Genomic DNA, 18,928 nt, shown 5'->3' with positions numbered 1-18,928 from the left:
GTTTGTGGACAACAACTGTCACAGAAATTGCAGTGTGAGGCCACCTATATATTTCAAAGCCAGGTATTACACAGTTGTGACTATTGGGTGGGACTTCAGCAACTTCTTTTATAAGTTGCATACAGTGTAAACACACAGCAGTGATGAGTGGCAGCATGTAACCAAAACACCTCAACCATTAAAACAATTGCACACATGCTAAATACTAAATAAATACACAAACTTTCCACAAGTTATTATGCATTAAAATAATTTGGAACAAATATATCATTTGCATATTCAAATACTAATCTAGAAATAGAGAGTGCATTTTGATCACCCTCATAAGGACAAAGAAGTATTTCCTCGGGAGGCCACTCTGAGGAAATATGGCGGTCTGGCAGTGCACAAGAAACCTTTAGGCTGGGCCAAAGTTTGTGAGGAGTGTGAGAGACTACAGGAAAGTGTTAGAGATTAGCATGGGACATGGAAACTTACTGTTCTTGCACTGGGAGAAAGAGAGCCATTGGATAAGTAAGGATTGGTGAGGTCTGGGATCATGAGAAAGGGGTAGCCAGGGTAGTGGGGGCTCTTAAAGAGACCTCCATCGTGCTGTCTTCTCAGTGCTGAAAATATACAAATATGAGAGTCAATTCATGCAAAACCGTGTGAGTCCATATCGGATGTTTTTGTCTTTCTTACCTTCAGTAAAGTAGTCTCTTGCTTTCTCATAACTTTCAGCGTCAACTCTGGTTTGGGGACGCCTTTCTGCTTGCTGACAAGAGGTATGCACACATAAAAACTAGTTAAAACTTTTCAACAAATTGGAATAAAGCAAAAAAAGAGGCAGATAGGGGCGTGAGTCGGCGGGGATAAAGGTTTAGTTTAGTTTCTTACCTCCGAGTCTGACGAGCTGCTGTTGTTTTCCGACTCGTTTACTAGCGAGGATTTCACGTCATCCAAATCTCTTTCCGCCGAGACATTTTCGGAAATCTTTTCCTCTTGCTCCCCTTCGTCTTTAAAAGATATCATTTCATCGTTGGCCCCCAAATCATCCCCGCCGCCTCCGTTCAGCTGAGGCATTTTTGCACACCAGTTAAAGTGGATCGACAAGAGGGGAAGAAAATAAACGTGTACGCAACCGCTAGAACAAACCACTTGTAATCAGATCGTCCAAACGGCTAACTGAAGAGATACAACTAACTACAAGAAAGTGTCCATTTTTCATCTTCTGGACGTGGTCCTGACGTCCATGGCAATAATAATCCACGGTATTTGCAACAACTTGTCAAAGTTTGTCTCCTTGGAAGCGCGTGCGTCCCCACTGTGGGATGTCCTCATGCAGAGCCCCGGGGGCCACAAAAACTTCTGCAGTCCAAGCCGGTGAGCTCTTAACTTCTGCAGTCCAAGCCAGTGAGCCGTTACTCAATGCACTGAAGATCCATGCGTGAGGAAACAATGGCTACAGCCTCCCAGAAAAAGAAAAAAAAAACACGCGAGAATGTGTGGCTACTTGCCTGCTAAAGTTTGAGCGAACGTGTGGTTGTTTCCCCTCCAAAAGGAAAAAACAGTCTAATGGGTCATTTAAAATGAATGTAAATTTAAAAAAATAAAATAAAGTAGTATATGTTTATCTAGACCCGGTCGCGCTTTCCCTCCACATCGCAGCCCGAGAATGTGCCCCGATAACAAGTTGGCTGCTCAAGTGGAAGAGCGCAGCCCAAGCGTGCGTATAGAGGAGGAGTTTACTCTGAAAACCGACACTTCTTCGTCCAGCGAAGCTCCTATTCTTAACCCTCAAGATACCAACACACACAATGAAGACGTCCAACTTTTGTTCGTCTTCTCATATTATGGACCACGCGGCAAATATTCACACGCTGGACACAGAATTAGGTACTCTAACACAATCTAGTAGTCACATTATGTTCATAAAGCTGCCATTACAAAGGAGTTGAAGGTGAATTATAAAAACAAACAAAAATACTTTTATTTCAGCAGTTGGGTTAAAATGTAATTGGATACATTTAATTTAATTATCTGATATTGATTGGAATTAGGATTGTTCGGCTTTGGCAGAGGTCAAAGGTTGTTTATAAGTGAATTCAGAGGATTTTTCCACATATATTAAAACGCATAAAGACGGCCAACTATTGCGTTGTGGCGCTTTTTTTTCTTGAACTGTTTTTTACAATTTCAGCTTTCCTGTTTTTTTTCAGGGGGTGGAGGGCGTGGCTTACTCGTCGCACAGTCATGCACTTGGACCCAGCATGAGTCAACCCCCTAAGAACTTGAGCGCCTTCGTACGCTTGAGTAGTTTTCCTGTGTAATTGTGACATGAACTTAGCTCACTTGCTTTATACATTGTAAACCCAAACGTTCACGAATAATTAAGTAGACAATATTCTTTTTTTTTTTTTTTTTTACAAAAAGTACTACTAACTTAACGACGTCAAGTTGGTGTAACTTATGCTTGATGAGTAATTTGTACTCAGAATTTTTTATTAAATTGAACTATAATAATTTTTGAGAATGCATAATATAAATTAACTGTAACTAAATACATTGTAATTTCAAATTATGTAATTTAAAAAAGAGAATATTTACAAATAAAATTATTTTATATAACACGTAAAAATACAACTTGATATCAAAGTGTTTCACCAAATAAGTAATCAATCACAACATAGAATTAGCAAACTGTTTAAAACAATCAATAACTTGATTTGGGTAGATGGAATGCATTATCATTATTAGACAATGGACAGAAGCACTGACTAACACTTTTGAATTTATATAACAAATTTTGCTCGATTTTCACGGCATTGGAGTGTCATGATTCTATTCAGTTTTGCGTGCATGGCGGGTCTGGTTATGTGTTGGTTCGTTTTCATCTGGAGTCTCTAGCAGGTGGGTGTGGCAGGCTTCTGGCAACTAAAGAGTCACACCAGGTTGCAATCCGATCATCAGCCTCACCATAAAACGCCTGCACCCTTTATGGTGGTGCAGTACACAATGTTCAAGATGCTTTCTAGATTTGAATCTCTGCTGGCCTGAAATAATCAAGAAATCAAATTTATGACAATAATTAAAATATTTTTATTTATTTATTATTTTTATTTTTTTATTCATTTATTTACTTATTATTCACCATCATGTCATATGTTGTATTTTTAGGAGCGAATTTTTCTTCAATCAGAATTCAGCTAGCTTGTGTTGCCAGGCAGATGTCCTAATACCAGCTTTACGTTCTTTTCCTCCAAGTCTTCAGATTCTTCCTTGCAGGCGTCTGTGCGTCAGTTGGTGCATTGTTTACAGTGAGCCTTCACGCAGGCCTTACGTTGAAGGTGCGAACGTGTCCTGTGATTCGATAATCACTTGCGACAGGATAGGGCCAGACCAGACATTCTTACCCGGCGACGGTTCGAAAATCAAAACTATATCCTTGCTTTTTTAACCCTCAATGGCTGAAGGAGGGAAACAGGTGGATTTGATTGCAGATAAACTTGCAAGACCATTTTCAAGACAGTCCTTTCAAGAGACGGTAGCTCTCGTGAGCTTAGGTGGTCCAACACTCAATAGTGAAACTCACCATCAGTTTATATTCTTTATTCATGTTCCCTTTTATTATCTTGGCGACATTATCAATACAATATGTGCTTTTTTTACTCAACTTTATTTTGAACTCGACTTCAGCAGCAATCTATCCATGTAATCCAGACTTTACAAAACCTACCTTAAGTAACTGACATGTCATGAGCAGTGAGGGTGTCATAATTGCAGGGTGCCATAATTGCATGTGCAGTAAAACAATAATCTGGCAAAGATACAAGCATGAGCACCTGGGATCAGTATGTTGGTGGTGAAACTCAAGGCAGAGTGAGGCAAGCTTGCGACCATCCATGGCCTCCTCTGAGAGTCTGCCTCTTGTTTTCTTTCACACAAGACTTAAATACATGGGTCACATTGTTCATTTGAGGAACACGGCTGGAGGGCCTGTGTTGCAAGCAGTCATGGAAGAAGGGAAGTGGTTAGAATTCTTTTTTTCCTGTGCACATAAATCTGAATCGTGGCAGAGAGATGTGTTTTCAAATGTGGGCGACAACATTAGTACAGTTGGTGCTATGGTGTTTTCCTTGAACAACCTTTACCTTCTCTCCTATAAATACATGGACGTGCAATGTTCTGATGCAATTTGACAGGCTTCCCCTCATTGAAGAAAAACATTTCCTTGATGTTGTTGACTGTGTCAGCATGTTGAGGTCTGACTGACAATTCAACGTCTCCACGGGCCTCATTAGATCCCTTTTCTCCTCTGGGTGTGTGTGCATGTAACTGTATTCAGGAAGGCAACCTATAGTTGACTGTATGACTGAGAAATGCATAGAGGGTCGCAGTTTGCTTGTTTGCATAAATACATGTTTGCACTTGCATTTGCCAGTGCTGAGGGGACTATTTGCCCCCAGGCCAACATATCTTTGTTTTCACGGGCTATAGTATGCTATGAACACAATAGAAGGCACTCTATCTAATACCCACACAAAATATTATATTTCTTCCCTCACAATGTTTCATGCTGCCATCTTGTATATTAATGAACTGAAATAATATCCATGTCAAGGAAGGAAAAAGAGATTTTCAAAAGAAATTACAGGTCAGGAGTATAATAGACAGGCAGGTGCAACTGCAATTATTCAGGGCCTATGAATGATTAAACATGTAAATCAAATATCAAAACAAGTTGACACAGAGAAATGATGAAAGCATGCATTAGAAGTTGATGAATAGGGATACGGTATCACATTCACTTATGTGCAATATCTCAGCCACTGTAGACATGCAGCCAGACCCCTGTTGTTCACAGTACAATGTAGCAGCACAGTGAGACATAACACACTTGTGATGAATACACAAATCTTAGCTCAGAGGCTTTATTCCAACAGAATGTGGCTGTTGGAATGACAAATATAGGAAAGGGAAAATTCGGGGTCTTTACTTGTCAATGTTTTAACAACAACAATGAAAAGGTTGAAACAGGTCAGTTTCGATGTTCATTAACAGGACAATAGCGTTTTGGAGCCTGAAAACACAATTATTCGAAAACAAGTCGAGTGGATGCGTTTTGACACACGTCTACTAAAATCTGAAAATAGTCTGTGAAAATGGTGAAGATCCGTGCTGAGTGTTCAGTCTGAGCCCGTGTAAATATGTCACAACCGAAACAACAATGGTGGACCACAGCGCTCTTGCGGCTTCACCAGCAATGCCCATCAATTATCAACAAAGGCTTTTCAAAGGATGGTTTGGATAAACCCAGAAGGGGAGGTAGTTAGGTGAGCGTGTGTCATCTTTCTTTAGAAAGTGCCCACGCCAACTCCTGGCCTGGCATTCATGATCGTTTTTCAGATATTCTTACAGTATGGTGCCTGTGAAAGGGGGTAGTCATCTTTATGTGAAATGTTTTTTTTAAATGCTTACAAAAAAGTAACGTTTTTAGTAGAATGTTGTTGCTCAAACAGCCCTAGAAAGGCACTTAATAAATCAAGGGTCAACATAACTGACCAGAAAAAACTTCATAATTTCCTAAATTATTAGGCTACTTTCTGATGCATGAATGTCAATGTTAGACATTCATGTTAGACAGATCTAACACACTATCATTTGTATCCTTGGGCAGGGGGGACATTTACACCAAATAAAAGTGAAAATAAATGTGGCGTACCATTTTTTTTTGTCTGTTGTTTGTTATAGCAAATGTCATCACTCCAAGACAAATTCCCCAATTTGATCCGGATTATAACCAATTAATGACTTCTTCGAGGTTAGCGGAAGTTGGTTATGTAATTTAGATTGCATAATCTCTCTATCAACTAACCAAACAGGTGATGGCAAAAATATCTGTTAACTTTCTGAATATGCGAGAAGCAAATATTTGTGATTTGTGACACTCGGGTCATTGTCAGTATGAGAAACTCTAGTCATCAAACCAATAGCACTTGGGGCTCGTAGCGTATATTGTAATTAAAATATCGTGGTCAGAGTAATGAATTTTTTAGCTGAAGTAAATTATCCTCTTCTTCCATCTGAAAATTGTGTTTTTAGAGTGGGATTGATTTTAACAGTGAGATGATGAGGGGTCAGGAGAGATTTGAACAGGCGCAATCTTCGCCCGCGGGCAGATCAACTGGTGATCAGAAAATGTATTCACAGGATGTTGTCCCTGCATCTGCCTTCCTTTGAAGTTGCTCACTCTGCTCTGGCATGTCATACAGGAACCGTTCATTCTCCTCTCGTGCTTTAACGAGTGTGAAAAGGCCGCAAACACTGATCAGAGCTCCACTAGGTATTCACTTCGCTGTGTGTGTATGTGTGCTGTCATGTTTGAGAAAGAAAGCAGCAGAGCGAGGAGAGAAAAGAGGGGGTCGTGATGATGCGAGCCAATCTGCACTTCCTCTGAGAATTCAAGGTCATCCTTCATGTTTTGCCAACCATCGGCCAGTCACGTTCCAATCAAAGTGGTGCTTTAATTCAGCAGTAATTTCCATCTCATCATGTTTTCACCTCTGTCTTATTCGAGGAGTTCTCTTCTGATCTGCTGCAGCGCATCCAACATACCTTGCCAGGTCAAAGCCAGTCGGTAAAGCTCTCTAATGATACTTGTATATTGTTTGTGGAGTACACAACATACAGTGCTTCTACATGAAGCATCTGCGTGGTGACTCATTCTAACAAATGACTGAACACCAATCGGTTGAATTAACATCTAGAATAATTTTGACGATTTAATATCTGTTATTCTCACAAGCTGCCTATTGTACATTAGCTATAAATGTCTTCTTGTGAAACGTTTCCTTTCCATGAATTGTTTGGCAATACTTTGAATGGAATACCATAACTCCCAGGTCCATGTTTTTTTCACCTTCATGGTCACAACATTAGCTACAACTGCACATTTGAAATAGAATAAACATGTTGTAGTTATGTCTTACCGAGCTTATAATGCTCTTCGTTTGTCAGTGAGGTGAGTGTCGATAATCAAACCCACACTAATGAATGAGATATGATCTATCAGTCATCACACTGGGAGTGGCTCATGCAGTCATGGATCTTGGAAAAAAAACTAAACAAAAAACTCATATCCGTTTTAATCCTTGGATGGGTCCCCTTTCCAGGCTGGTATTGGCGTAAATGCCATTTAAGATAGCGTGAGCTTCTGATTAGATTTGAGTTTTGACTGCCTATAGGGTGTAACTGAAACAGTGCGGAGTGGGGTGGGGGGGGAATAAAAGACGTAGTTGCAAAGTTTTACTCGTGCTTTTCTCCTTCTTTCTGGTGTAGAGTTGCATTCACAGGATACTTTTTCCAGATGGGTCCTGATTTTCAAGACAAGGGAGATTTTTCCTTCTGTTGAACAGTCAGTGGAAAGTAAATCGTGTGGAGTTTCTTACAATTCTGTCCCGGTCGTAGTACCTAAACATGTGAAAGAACTGCAGTTTATCCGGCGTGGTTTTTAGATACTCCAGCAGACAATTTATTATTGCCTCAATAAAGTAATGCGGAAAATCTTCATTAGCAAAATCCACTTAGCATTATTTATGCAAGGGTATAAAATGTTAGGGGAAGAAGACATCAAAAACATGCCTGCAGTTGCCAAGTTGGGTTCATTCAGCCTCTTGACTGAAATACACATTGATGTTTTCCAGTTTTGCAAAGGATGCTTTTAAGGAGTATTATTTTCTGACGACTTCAAAGCTGACCAAGGGCACTTTAGTTTTGGAGTGTGCACCGGCTTCAAGATGTACTTCCATTTTCCAAATGGAGAGAAAAAGGCCATCCCCAGTGAGGTGATGCTCATGTGGTATTGCGTGAGTTTTCACTCTGCATACAAGAGTGTTTACCTTTTATAGGCTTGGTTTATAACTTGATTTTCCCTTCATTTCAATGACTATGCAATACAATAAAACTTCATTTATATAGCGCATTTCACAACAGCTGGAGTTGTGACAAAGCGCTTTCCATATGGTGTAATATAAAATGAGTGGGAAATTAGCACACAAATTAAAAGGCAAACAATAGATACCAGAAGCAGAACAGCGACAGTCTCATGTTGAGTCGAAAGCTACTACGCAATTAATTCAAGACGTGTGAATTATTTTCAGCTGTCTATTTGGAAATGCATTTTTTATGGTTAAAGTGGGAAAATAGCTCAGTCAACACAATAAACAGTACCTCTGGCGACACTATTTAACATGCACTGCTATTAAAGCAGCATAATTGTCCACATAGTGTGAGTCAGACTCTATCCAGATGCTGCATTCAAGTTTTTTTATTTTTTTATTTATTTTTTGCTACGCAGGTTTTTATTGAATTCAGCTATCCTTTGCAAGGTCACAGTCTTAAAGCGTCTGTGTTTTCTCAGCTGAGGATGCACGGCTTCGCATCCTCGGAAGACTGGAAATTCTTTCCCGTGATGTAAACCAAGCTGAAGTGTGAGCCTGTTGACTTCATTGAGTAGCCTGCCAGATTTTTATAAGTGTTGTGCAAATGAAATGGTTTGCATTACGTGTGAACTATACGTTCCACAGAGGCATGCACGGCTGTAGACAGCTGGAAGTAACTCGAACCCCCTCTCGGTCACTTATCAGCACTGGCATCCCTGCCATTTCCCATAGCCATCTTCAGGCCTGAAGAATCCAGACATTGTTTGCATCTCTGAGGGCTCTGTGTTAACTCTGTCTCGCTGATTGTTGCCCATATTAAGGGAGATTCCAGATATGTTTTTTGTGTGTTGTGGTGGTGGAGGGGGGGGGGTTAAAGTCGATGCAGTTGCAGAGGGCGCCTGCACCTGCACTTTATGTCAGCAGAAGGATCCGGAGCAGACACTCTAGTGGAGTGGTGGTGGCTTTCACACCACTGGCTTCCAGGAAGCTCCTTATTTTCGAAAGACAACAATGACCATGCAGCTTTTAGGCGCTTTGGCTTTGGCACCTGGGTTGTGTGGCCACAGGATTATCCACTGACTGCGTCGTCTACATTTGAGCTTATTGGACTTCCTAATGTCCTCTTGTTTTCCTCCTCTCAAGTTTCCAGGATGCTTTTTGACTGTCTGTTTTACACATAGAGACAGGATCCCCCATGGGGGTTGTTAGGAGGAGGTTTCAGGAGGGAGGGGGAACGATGGGGTCAGGGAGAAACTTTCTGTCTATTTCCTTTCTCTGGCCTTGGGAAACTTTGTACTACAATTCTTTTGCATATTTTTAGCTTGCTTGCTGTTTGTGTCCATGAAGCCACAGATGATAAAGTTATTTCAAGTTCACTGGGACTTTTGTTTTTCACACGAATTACATATTATTAGGGTTTTGGGCTTCCTTCTGCAGTTCAGTCGTGTCCAGTGTGCAGACTGTCAGCGCAATGTATAGTAAAGCGCCTGGAAGTCATCATTTTTATGTGCTCTTGCAAAAAACTGCCGCACAAACCCCCACTTTACAGTTTTCAGTGTGAGTGTGTGTGTCTGCCGGTGTGTATGACACTGTGCTGACTATATAGGCCCATTGTTTACGATGAATATTCCATTTTTAGAATTGAAATAATTAATTAACTATAAGAACCAAATGCATTTAAAATTTGGAAATGTTGTTTGTTTATATTGAAAACATTCTCGAGTAAGAGTGAACGCCTGAGGAGTCCAACCAACATTTCCAAGAAAAATGCCTTCGCCCACCTGACATTGAACTGGATGACTAAACTAAGTGACTAAATTTGTGTAAAGGTCAGCTACATATCCGACAAGTTGACGGCATTCCTTTCTCAAACTCATCCCAGCCGTCTTCAAGGTAACGTTTGTGTTTTACATTTACCTTTTTGAAACACTTTTTCAATAGGGACAGTGGTATGAGAACAAGAAAAATTAAAGTTATCTTGAAGTAAGCAGACCCATTTACGTCCAGAAAGAATCCCGCGCTCTCCAATTACGGAAATGTTTCAGTGTCATGATAGCTAGAAATGATCCGCCGTCGCTAAACTATGTTAATGACTGAGCAGAAGTACCCTTTTGCCTCACTCTACTACGCTCATGTAGAGAGTTTTCTGTGAAACACATCAAATGTCTGTGTTTTCTCAAATGCAAACATTTGTTAATGTACCGGTCAGTCAAACGCATTTATAAATGTGAAGAACTACAAACAATTGTTTACATGATTTACAATTGTATTTTGGCTTTCCTCCTTAAAATTAATGCATTCAGTGGAATTGGAGAGTTGTTGATCTGCTGGAGAGTCGTTATATGTACGGTGCGTTCATTAACCTTTTACTGTAAATCGACTTAAAGATGCTATGGCCTAGATAATGTTGCTCCCAGACACGTCTTACCTGCTGAACCACATTTCCCCGTGTTATCTCAAGGTGCACAAACACTGCGTTTGCGCTTGTTAACGTCTCGAATGAACGATGAGCTGTTCATAAAATAGCTGCAGTATGTCTTTTGAATAAATACTCCATTCTGAAACCGCAGTTGAAGCTTCCTGCTTGAGCTGTCAACATCTTTGCTTACGTCAAGATCATTCTTCGGCTTCGGGCAACAGTCACTATTTGTGTTTGTCTTGCTGTGTTTGCTGTTTGACTCAAGTATTTGTGCTCCGGCATCACACAAGCACGTGCGGCGGAATTTAGATGCAACAAAAAGATGTGAGGATCAAGGGAGAGTGTAATGAAATTCATTTTTCCCAATGTGATAATGTAGTTCGAAACTCAGTGACTTGAAGGGCAGATGGCCAAGCGTTTTAGTTGGGCCCACCTATCTGTGATACACAACTGTGCAGCTGCACGGTGGAAAACAAACAGCATAGTGCAGCTGGGCTCCTTAAGACAGCGAATGGGGAATTTTAATCAATTTTTTTTTCCTTTGGCACTGGTCAGATTTATTCGCTCATAAAGAACGGAAACCAACCCCATCATATTGAGATGGACTGAGAGGCGAGAGTGCAATGCAATTTATGCCAGAAGTCATTCTTGCTGACTTCGAAACACTCTTGGAGATGAGGTCCTGCACAAAGCAAAGACGACATGACAAGTCAGTCCAAAAGATGGCACATGACTGTTGCAAATGTGCAGCTCACATCCAAGTCCTGCAACCAACCTCTTGTGCTTCACTCTACTGATATCATTCACAGAAACATTTTTATGGCAACACGTGTCTCTCCTACATTGAAATGTTCCAGAGAAGCTCGAAGCAGTTCCAGCTGTCACGTCCCTCAGCCCTTGTATCCTAACCTGATATGACAGGGCAGGACAAGGTGAGGGTCAGGCCTAGAGGATGATTCATGACATGTAACTCAAACTACAAGCATTATGATCAGAATTGCCTGTGGTTGAAAAGTGAAGACCGCTGTGCACTGCGTCTATTGTTTCTCATGTTACACTGACTATCATCTCATTTTACATCAGACATAAGTCCTCACAAATGCAAGGATCTCAACAATGGAAATATACAACAATGTAGTCGTGTAGTGTAATTGTTTGTATGGCTCAAGTACTATAATTGCTGTAAGCAAATTTTTTTTAACCTTCTTTGTTTCTGCAAGCTTCTGGAGCTTTGTCATAATTATAATATTCAAATTCTACTTCCCCGCACTGCCATTAAAACTAATAGAACATCTTATTTTTTTCCCCTTGTGTTACTCTAGGCATATCCGGCTAACAAAATTTACTCATCATCATAATCAAATATTGTCTGAATAAATAATAACTGGGTATGCTGCTGCTATTTACATTTACAGAGGTAAATATAATGCTGACGTTACAGTTATGATTATTGTACTTTGGGAGATTAGTTTTTTTCTGCTCAATGTGACATAGTTTGTGCCCCAATGAGCAGGAAAAAAAGTGTTTTGCACAGTTTGTTATATGTGTATAGTTCTGCTTAAAAGGCTTTCTTCTTTAATTCCTTTTTTTCCGCACAACATCAGAACAATAAACAATAAGAATAATTCCGACATTAACAATGACATATTAATGCTTGTTGGTGTGTGTGTGTGTGTTTCATCTTCAACGCCACTTATCCTGTACAGGGTCGCAGGAGGGTGCTGGAGCCTATCACAGCCGACTTCGACTACACCCTAAACTGGTCGCCAGCCAATCGCAGCGCACACACAAACACTGTCACTGAGCGATCACCGATCCCACGCTGCCCGTACAAAAGTCAGGCGAGTGGACCACGAAACTAACAACGACCACATTAATGCTTGATCCATTCTATTTTTGTTTTGAAGAGGCTTTTGTTAGTTACCTTTTTTGCGTAATTTGTTGTTGCTTTGCACTCATTGTGAAGGTTTTGCCGTAACTCTCGTGAATGGGAGTTGTAACTCGGTGAGAAGAAAGTAATATCATGAAAAAAAATTATATTACAAGACAAAAATAATAATATTATCTTGATAAACTAAACTGCAAACATGACGAGAATAATTCCATTCAATGAAATAGTCAATGTTTTCTACACATCAGCACCATCATCAGAATGGAGTTACATTTTATAGTGCAAATGTTTGCGCGAGTGTTCTTGTCTCTCTGAATATCAGGACTTCAATCTTACGAAAGATAATAATAATAAAAATAATGATAGGATAGGAATAACAATACTAGGGCGGTATGGTGAGCGACAGGTGAGCATGTCCGCCTCACAGTTCAGAATTCCAGGATTCGAATCTGGACACCGACCTTCTTGTGTAGAATTTGCACGTTCTCCGGTGCTTGCGTGGGTTTTCTTCGGGAATTCCCCTTTCCTCCCACATTACAAAAACATGCAAGGTAGGTTTATTGAGTACTCTATATTGTGCCTAGGTGTGATTGTGAGTGTGAATGGTCGTTTTTCTGTGTGTGAACTGTGAATGGCTGGCAACCAGTCCAGAGTGCTCCCCGCCTACTGCCCAATACAGTTAGGATAGATCCCAACACGCCCGCAACCATCATGCAGATAAGTGATTTGGATAATGGATGGATGGATAAGAATAATAAAAAGAAAAATGCATTCAATGAATTGATTTCTACAATGATTTAGAGGGTTTGTTGCATGCTGCTGTCATATTTATGAATGAAATATGATGACATCCACCACACCGCTGATCGCAGAATCGATCTGCCTGAGCCAGAATTAAATGACCAAAATTGCCTTCCTCCATCTGCACCACAACTTATACTGGCTTCAGCTGGTCTAACGTCTAGCCTAGTTTCTGTCACCAAATTTTCACATGGGCCGGAGACGTGCAATAGAAAATGCACTCAGTCAACCAGAATGCCCAGCGAGGTGGAGTGAGGTCTGCCAAATTCCTAAACACAGTAAACCAGACTTGCCCCGGCACGAAAATGAAGATGTGTCGGTTCTTTCGGCAAGAGCCTATACGCCTGTCTATGAAAATAGGGCCCTATATGCTTCCATGTTTGTGCTGAGCATAACATGTAAACATCGCACTTCAGGGTCAAAAGAGACAACTGTTTGACCCTTCTTTGGCACCAATACAATACAGTCATGTAGTTGCAAACCAGACCTCCACAACAACCAGGAATGGTTTTTGTTTTTTATTTTTTTTGGAAGCCATTCCTCTTTCCCAAATTGTCTCAGTTAATTAACATCCATGTGTCCGATGTGAATCAGTCTCTTGCCCAAAGCATCTTAGAATAGGTTAAGACTGACTGGGCCACTCCACATTTTATCTTGTTGACGCCACCCTCTCATTAGCTTCAGTTCATCTTTAGTTGCCCTGCAAAATGTCTTGATGAACTTTGGAATTTATTTTTCGACTAAGAGCGATTCATCCAGACCCGGAGGTGGCAAAGCAGCCCCAACCGATGACGCCCCAGTCACTGGTCTTCAGTTAAAATGTGATGAATTGTTGTGTCACCTGTCCACCCAATGGTTTGCCAGTGATGCTGTGGAACAATCAGAGTCTCTTTTGTAAACGTCACACCTGTAGCAATGTTTTTGTTTTTTTGTATGGCCTGTGGCTTGCTACGTGGTGTCTTCCCATAACAACCATTCTTGTTCAATGTTCAACTTTCCATAGGTTTGTCAGCATGCTAACATCGCATGTGACGGACATTTCGGTAAGTCTTCAGTCAACACTTTCAGATTCTTCTTGCTTTCATTGAACATTCTGTTCTGTGCCCTTGAATTCATCATTATAGGACAGCCATTCCTCGGGAAAGTAGCAACAGTGCTTTCAGTTTCTCCATTCATAGACAATCTCTTTTACCATGGCCTGATGAATATCATGGCTTTTAGGCATACTTTTATCATCCTTTCCATCTTTGTACAACTGAACAATTCCTAATTGTGTGTCTACTGAGAGCCGTTTTGTAAAAGGCATGTTTAACACTGGGCAATGCTTTGTGACAATACCAAACTCAAAATTTCTGCGTACAGGTTTAATCAACGCCTCCAATCTCATCACATTTGTAAGATTCCAGGTTGGTGGACTCTGATTAGTTCTAGAAGTTATTAGCCCTAAGGTTCACATACTTTTCCACCCAACACTGTCAATGTTGATATGGCGTGGGCAATCAAAATTAATTGTTTATGTGGTATTTGTTTAAGCAGACTGTTTATTGCTGTGACTAGTAATGAATGTCAAATCAACTTTATGACCAATATATGCGGAAATTCCAAAGTTTCATTCCAAAGGCTTCACATTGGTTTTCTTAAAGGGAAAGTCAACCCCAAACATTCTTTGCAATAATATGTTCAATGTGCCTTCACGAGTCTGAAAATGGCATTCTGATTAATATTGTGTTTGTGGAATATGAGTTAAGCAGTAACATCCGCCCGTTTTTAGCCATCTCAGGGGCCGGCCATTTTGTCACTTTCTGTCGACAGAAAATCACATCGCAGTAGCCCAGGGCTCGAGTAATGAACCAATCACGGCTCACCTGTCCTCCGAAGCCGAGCCATGATTGGTCGTTAGCCGAGCCATGAGCAATTGTGATGTCATTTTCAGTTGACAGAAATGACAAAATGGAGATGGACAAAAATGACTGGATTTTACTGCTTAACTTGTGTTCCGCAAACGCAATATTAGTCAGAATGCCGTATTTTGACTAGTGGGACTACAGAGAACATTTTCTTGGCTTGACGTCCCCCCTAAAGTCAGCCATGGAAAGGCCAATTGTTTTGTGATTTTTTTTCAGGGGTTGAATTGGCCTAAGATCATTTCCAGGAGGTTTTTAAAGTGATCACCCAGCCAGGATAGCCCACTTTTCAATAACAAGCTCACTGCATAGAACATATTCTTGTAAAAAAAAAAATGCCTTGATTTCCCCTTTAAAACTATTTTTTAATGTGCACGGTATATTAAGATTGCTAGAACAACAAATCTAAGACTTTTTCACCATTCTAAATGAGAACATGAACTACTTACATAAGCAAATATTGTAATATAATGTTGTTGTATTTTTTTTCAGTGGAAGGTAATGGGATGATACAAGTGTGATGCAGCAAACATCTGGGATATCATTCAATGCTCAAGCTTGGCTCTGTAAAAAAAAGATAAATGACTCTTTGTGAATTTGTAGAGGAAAGCATTTCTTCTCATCCAACTGCTCCAGCACCTGGAGGCCAAAGGCAGGCTGCAGGCCCAAAACTAGCCTGTCCTACAATATGGTCTTATATACTAAATCTCACAATTTATAGCACAAAGTGGCACACAATCCAAATTAATGTGGTCAAATTGAAAGGCGTAACAATTTCCATTGCACAATCAAGGTGTTTCTGTTCAACGTCAATAAATGTTTGCTGTCATGTCTATTCATCATGCTGCAAAATACTACTTACAGTATATGCCTCTTTTACACTATCTTGTTAAAAGGGTCATTGCTAGCGTCAGTCTGTGTTTGAGGTCTGTCTGTGGTTTTGTGTGGTAAAGACTGTACAATACAATCACTCCTTTCTTGGCTGTTCTTAACGATTTTAATGATATGGTCACCCCCATTTTTTTCTGGTCGGATTGAATTTCCCATATTTGGATTTTTTTTTAGGACTTTTGACTCAAGTCTTCCTCGGGTACAAAAAAAGAAAGCATTAAAGCCAATTGGGATGGTCAATGCCACAAAGTTTGTCTCAGTATTGTTCTGTTTTTACTTCACTGAACTCTTGATAGAGACTGGAATTTTGCTGTGACATGAGGGAGAAGAATGAAGTCATTTTCATGTTTTGTTTATTAAGAGGTACGTATTGGGTGCTTGGGGAAGCGGGACTCATCACTCCTCCATCCAACCTCTTACCTCCCCTTTTGGGCCTTTAGGAGCATCCTGTGACCTCTGACCTTTTGGACAATAGCCGCCAGGACGTTTCCCAGTGAGCAGCGATGGAGCCAACAACAGGAACATGAGGGGTGCTCATGGGAAACAAACTGTTTATTGTGCAGCAGGATGGGCAGCCGACCCCCCACCCCTATGTCCAAGTCGCTTACTTACACATTCTCACACACATACACATACTAGCATACATTTCTGTATTGTGACATCTCGTTAAATACTTGGTTATGACTGATTATAAATCCGATGGTAATTTGTCATTTATTTCCAGGAAAAAAAAGAGTCTGTGCCCTTTTGTGTCAAATAAAAATCACTGCAAATTTGGGTAACTTTAAACCAAATTTCATCTAGCACCTTTTTTTTTATTAGTTTTTTTAATAAAACCATAAAACATAGCTAAATATATACCGATACTACTCATATTCATCTTATCTGGACACACACATGCCACAAAAAAGATACAATAAAGTCAAAGAAATAGCTAAGCACACTTCCAGAGTTATTCCTTTGGTACAACTGAGGTCTTGTGTGGTACATCGAGGCCTTGCACAAATTGATGACACCTGCATAACCTCTGTTGAAACTCTCTTCAAGTAGAGATATATTTTGGTACAACCTCAAGGCTGTTATAACTTATAGTGCTTGGTTTTTTCATTGACATTTTATATTGGCATGTGTTCAAATGTTTTCACTTGCACGAGCAATATGTGCACAATTCACTGTGTAAATTCATAGGCCCGAACAAAAGGCCCATTTTCTCTTTTTCCCAGACTGTTCACACTTAATGCAGTGCATATGGTGCATTCATATTTAGAGACACTTTCTGTTTAAATTACACTGCCATGCTATTTGTTGGTGCTGCTAAAGCCAGTCTGTTTCAAAGGAAATCCCTCCTTTGTCTCCCAAGGAAACTCGCCTCACGAGGAAAACCTGAAATTGACGACAGAAAAACCAACAGCTGGAACATATTTGATCGAAGATGATAACCACTAAATGTGTTAGTCAACACTATATAGAGCAGTGGTGGTGAGACTCTGGGGATTACTCATTGGATGAACTGCACAGTTAAACATTTCAAAAAGCCATCAGTCAGTGTGCAGTGAGACACTTGGGAATGGGCTGTAAGTGCTTCACCGCAAAGGAATACTGCTTCCTTATGATGATATGTTTGGTTTGTCTGGTTTCCACATGATGCGCATCTGATAAGGGAGGACCAGGGGCAATGGAACTGGATCATGAAGCATTTAAATTCCTAAAAATAATTGTAGTTTAGAAGGCAGACTTTGGAAATCACATCTGCTAACATGAGACAATGTAGCATTGTTTCGTTTTGATTAATGCATTACATTACTACACTTTAAAACTAATTACATTCTAATTCTACTTAGTCACTATTTCCTCCTTAACTCAAGTGTATTTCAAAAGTTAATCATTCCTCTTACATTCCTCCAAAAGCTAAAATTACCACAATGATTCTGGTGTTAAATTATGAGAGGCACACTCCCTCCCCACAAATTGTTTTTGGCTGATTGTTACCTCATGTGCTTTTATGTGCAAAATAGGGATTGAGACTTTTTCTCTGGATTACTGTACTCCCTTTAAATCTTTGACTTTTAACTTTGTAATGTAATGTGGCGTGCTATTCATCCATGCGTGCATTGTGAACTCATGGTGTGTAACAAACTGAATTTGTGAGGCCATCTTTTCATTAGGTGTTTTTTCCCCATTACAATGATCACGTATGTTCAATCCCGAAAACAAAGTGAAATTTTAAGGACTGATGTTGAGATGTTCTGGGTCAAGGGGCACCTTAACAGTGACAAGCCAAATCAAATCACAGGCAAGGAAATGAGCCATGAAACACAGATTGCTTCACACATAAAGACTTTTTCCCCCCTTGTTTAGTTCAATAATTATTTGATTGTGCAGAGTGCTGACTTCACTGTAAACATGAGTGCTACTTGCACATATAGCCTGAGTGTATAATCAAATCAGACCATTGATACAAGGAGTGAACAAATATCTCTTAGTGTGTGACAACAATGGATCTTTGTTCTGTGGGAGAAACCTCAGAAAGCTGATACACTGACCTAAGGTAGAACACCTCTTGGGCCTGTGAGCCCAGCTTGTGCTCAGAATTAATTGGTTCTGCTTTTATTGGATAATTTGGCCATTAACAAGACCAATCTAAGTTAATTTGGAAAATGACAGAATATGTGCTTTGTCATGGCGACCATGGGAAAAGCACCATTGAGAGAAGAGAATACACTCGTGCTCAGAGTTGGAGCGTAATTGTCACAAAAACGTGAAAAGCTTTCTGTTATACAATTGAACTAGCATGATTCATGTGACCAAAACGACGCGTCGCTGAGGTCTGCTGAGTCCATTGGCTCAAATTACAACACTACAGGCTATAGCCATCATGAGACGGGTCGGCTAGGCTCTCACCCCCACCCATATCGTCCCGGTCCTGACACATTCACACCTTGGCTCATACATCAGTTTAGAACTTGGGCCACCAGTCATGTAACTAAACACTCAAGTTCTAGCTGTTGGTGGGAAATTCCCTGTACGGGACAGTGATATTTTTACTTTTGGAAACAACTACATAACTTACTAATTACTGACTATTTGTAAAGTTGCATTCACC

At 40.2% G+C, this 18,928-nt stretch overlaps 1 protein-coding gene and 1 long non-coding RNA gene across 3 annotated transcripts in view; one reads left to right on the top strand and one right to left on the bottom strand.

Annotated features, from left to right (window-relative positions):
- The window catches only part of tcf7l1b (transcription factor 7 like 1b), a 34,665-nt gene extending 32,865 nt beyond the window's left edge, over window positions 1–1,800 (bottom strand). The window contains exons 1-3 of one of the 2 annotated variants that reach the window (XM_088298560.1): window positions 877–1,800; window positions 682–754; window positions 478–605 (exon numbers count right to left, since the gene is read on the bottom strand). In XM_088298560.1, the coding sequence (XP_088154686.1) occupies window positions 478–605; window positions 682–754; window positions 877–1,062 (387 nt within the window). In that variant the 5' untranslated portion in view covers window positions 1,063–1,800. The remainder of the gene's footprint in view (window positions 1–477; window positions 606–681; window positions 755–876) is intronic. The other variant, XM_088298569.1, reaches the window with a different exon arrangement.
- Window positions 1,801–12,476: 10,676 nt separating this feature from the next.
- Window positions 12,477–16,619, top strand: LOC148344477 (uncharacterized). The gene is made up of 4 exons (XR_015846091.1): window positions 12,477–12,780; window positions 14,034–14,073; window positions 16,122–16,188; window positions 16,266–16,619. It is a non-coding gene; the product is annotated as an uncharacterized LOC148344477 (long non-coding RNA).
- Window positions 16,620–18,928: the final 2,309 nt, after the last annotated feature.

Source organism: Idiotropiscis lumnitzeri, chromosome 1, assembly GCF_059441095.1.
Source record: "Idiotropiscis lumnitzeri isolate Australia: NSW breed Sydney's pygmy pipehorse chromosome 1, RoL_Ilum_1.0, whole genome shotgun sequence".
Classification (NCBI taxonomy): domain Eukaryota; kingdom Metazoa; phylum Chordata; class Actinopteri; order Syngnathiformes; family Syngnathidae; genus Idiotropiscis; species Idiotropiscis lumnitzeri.
Note: the sequence above shows the minus strand (reverse complement) of the source record. Positions and strands in the feature narration are given on the sequence as shown.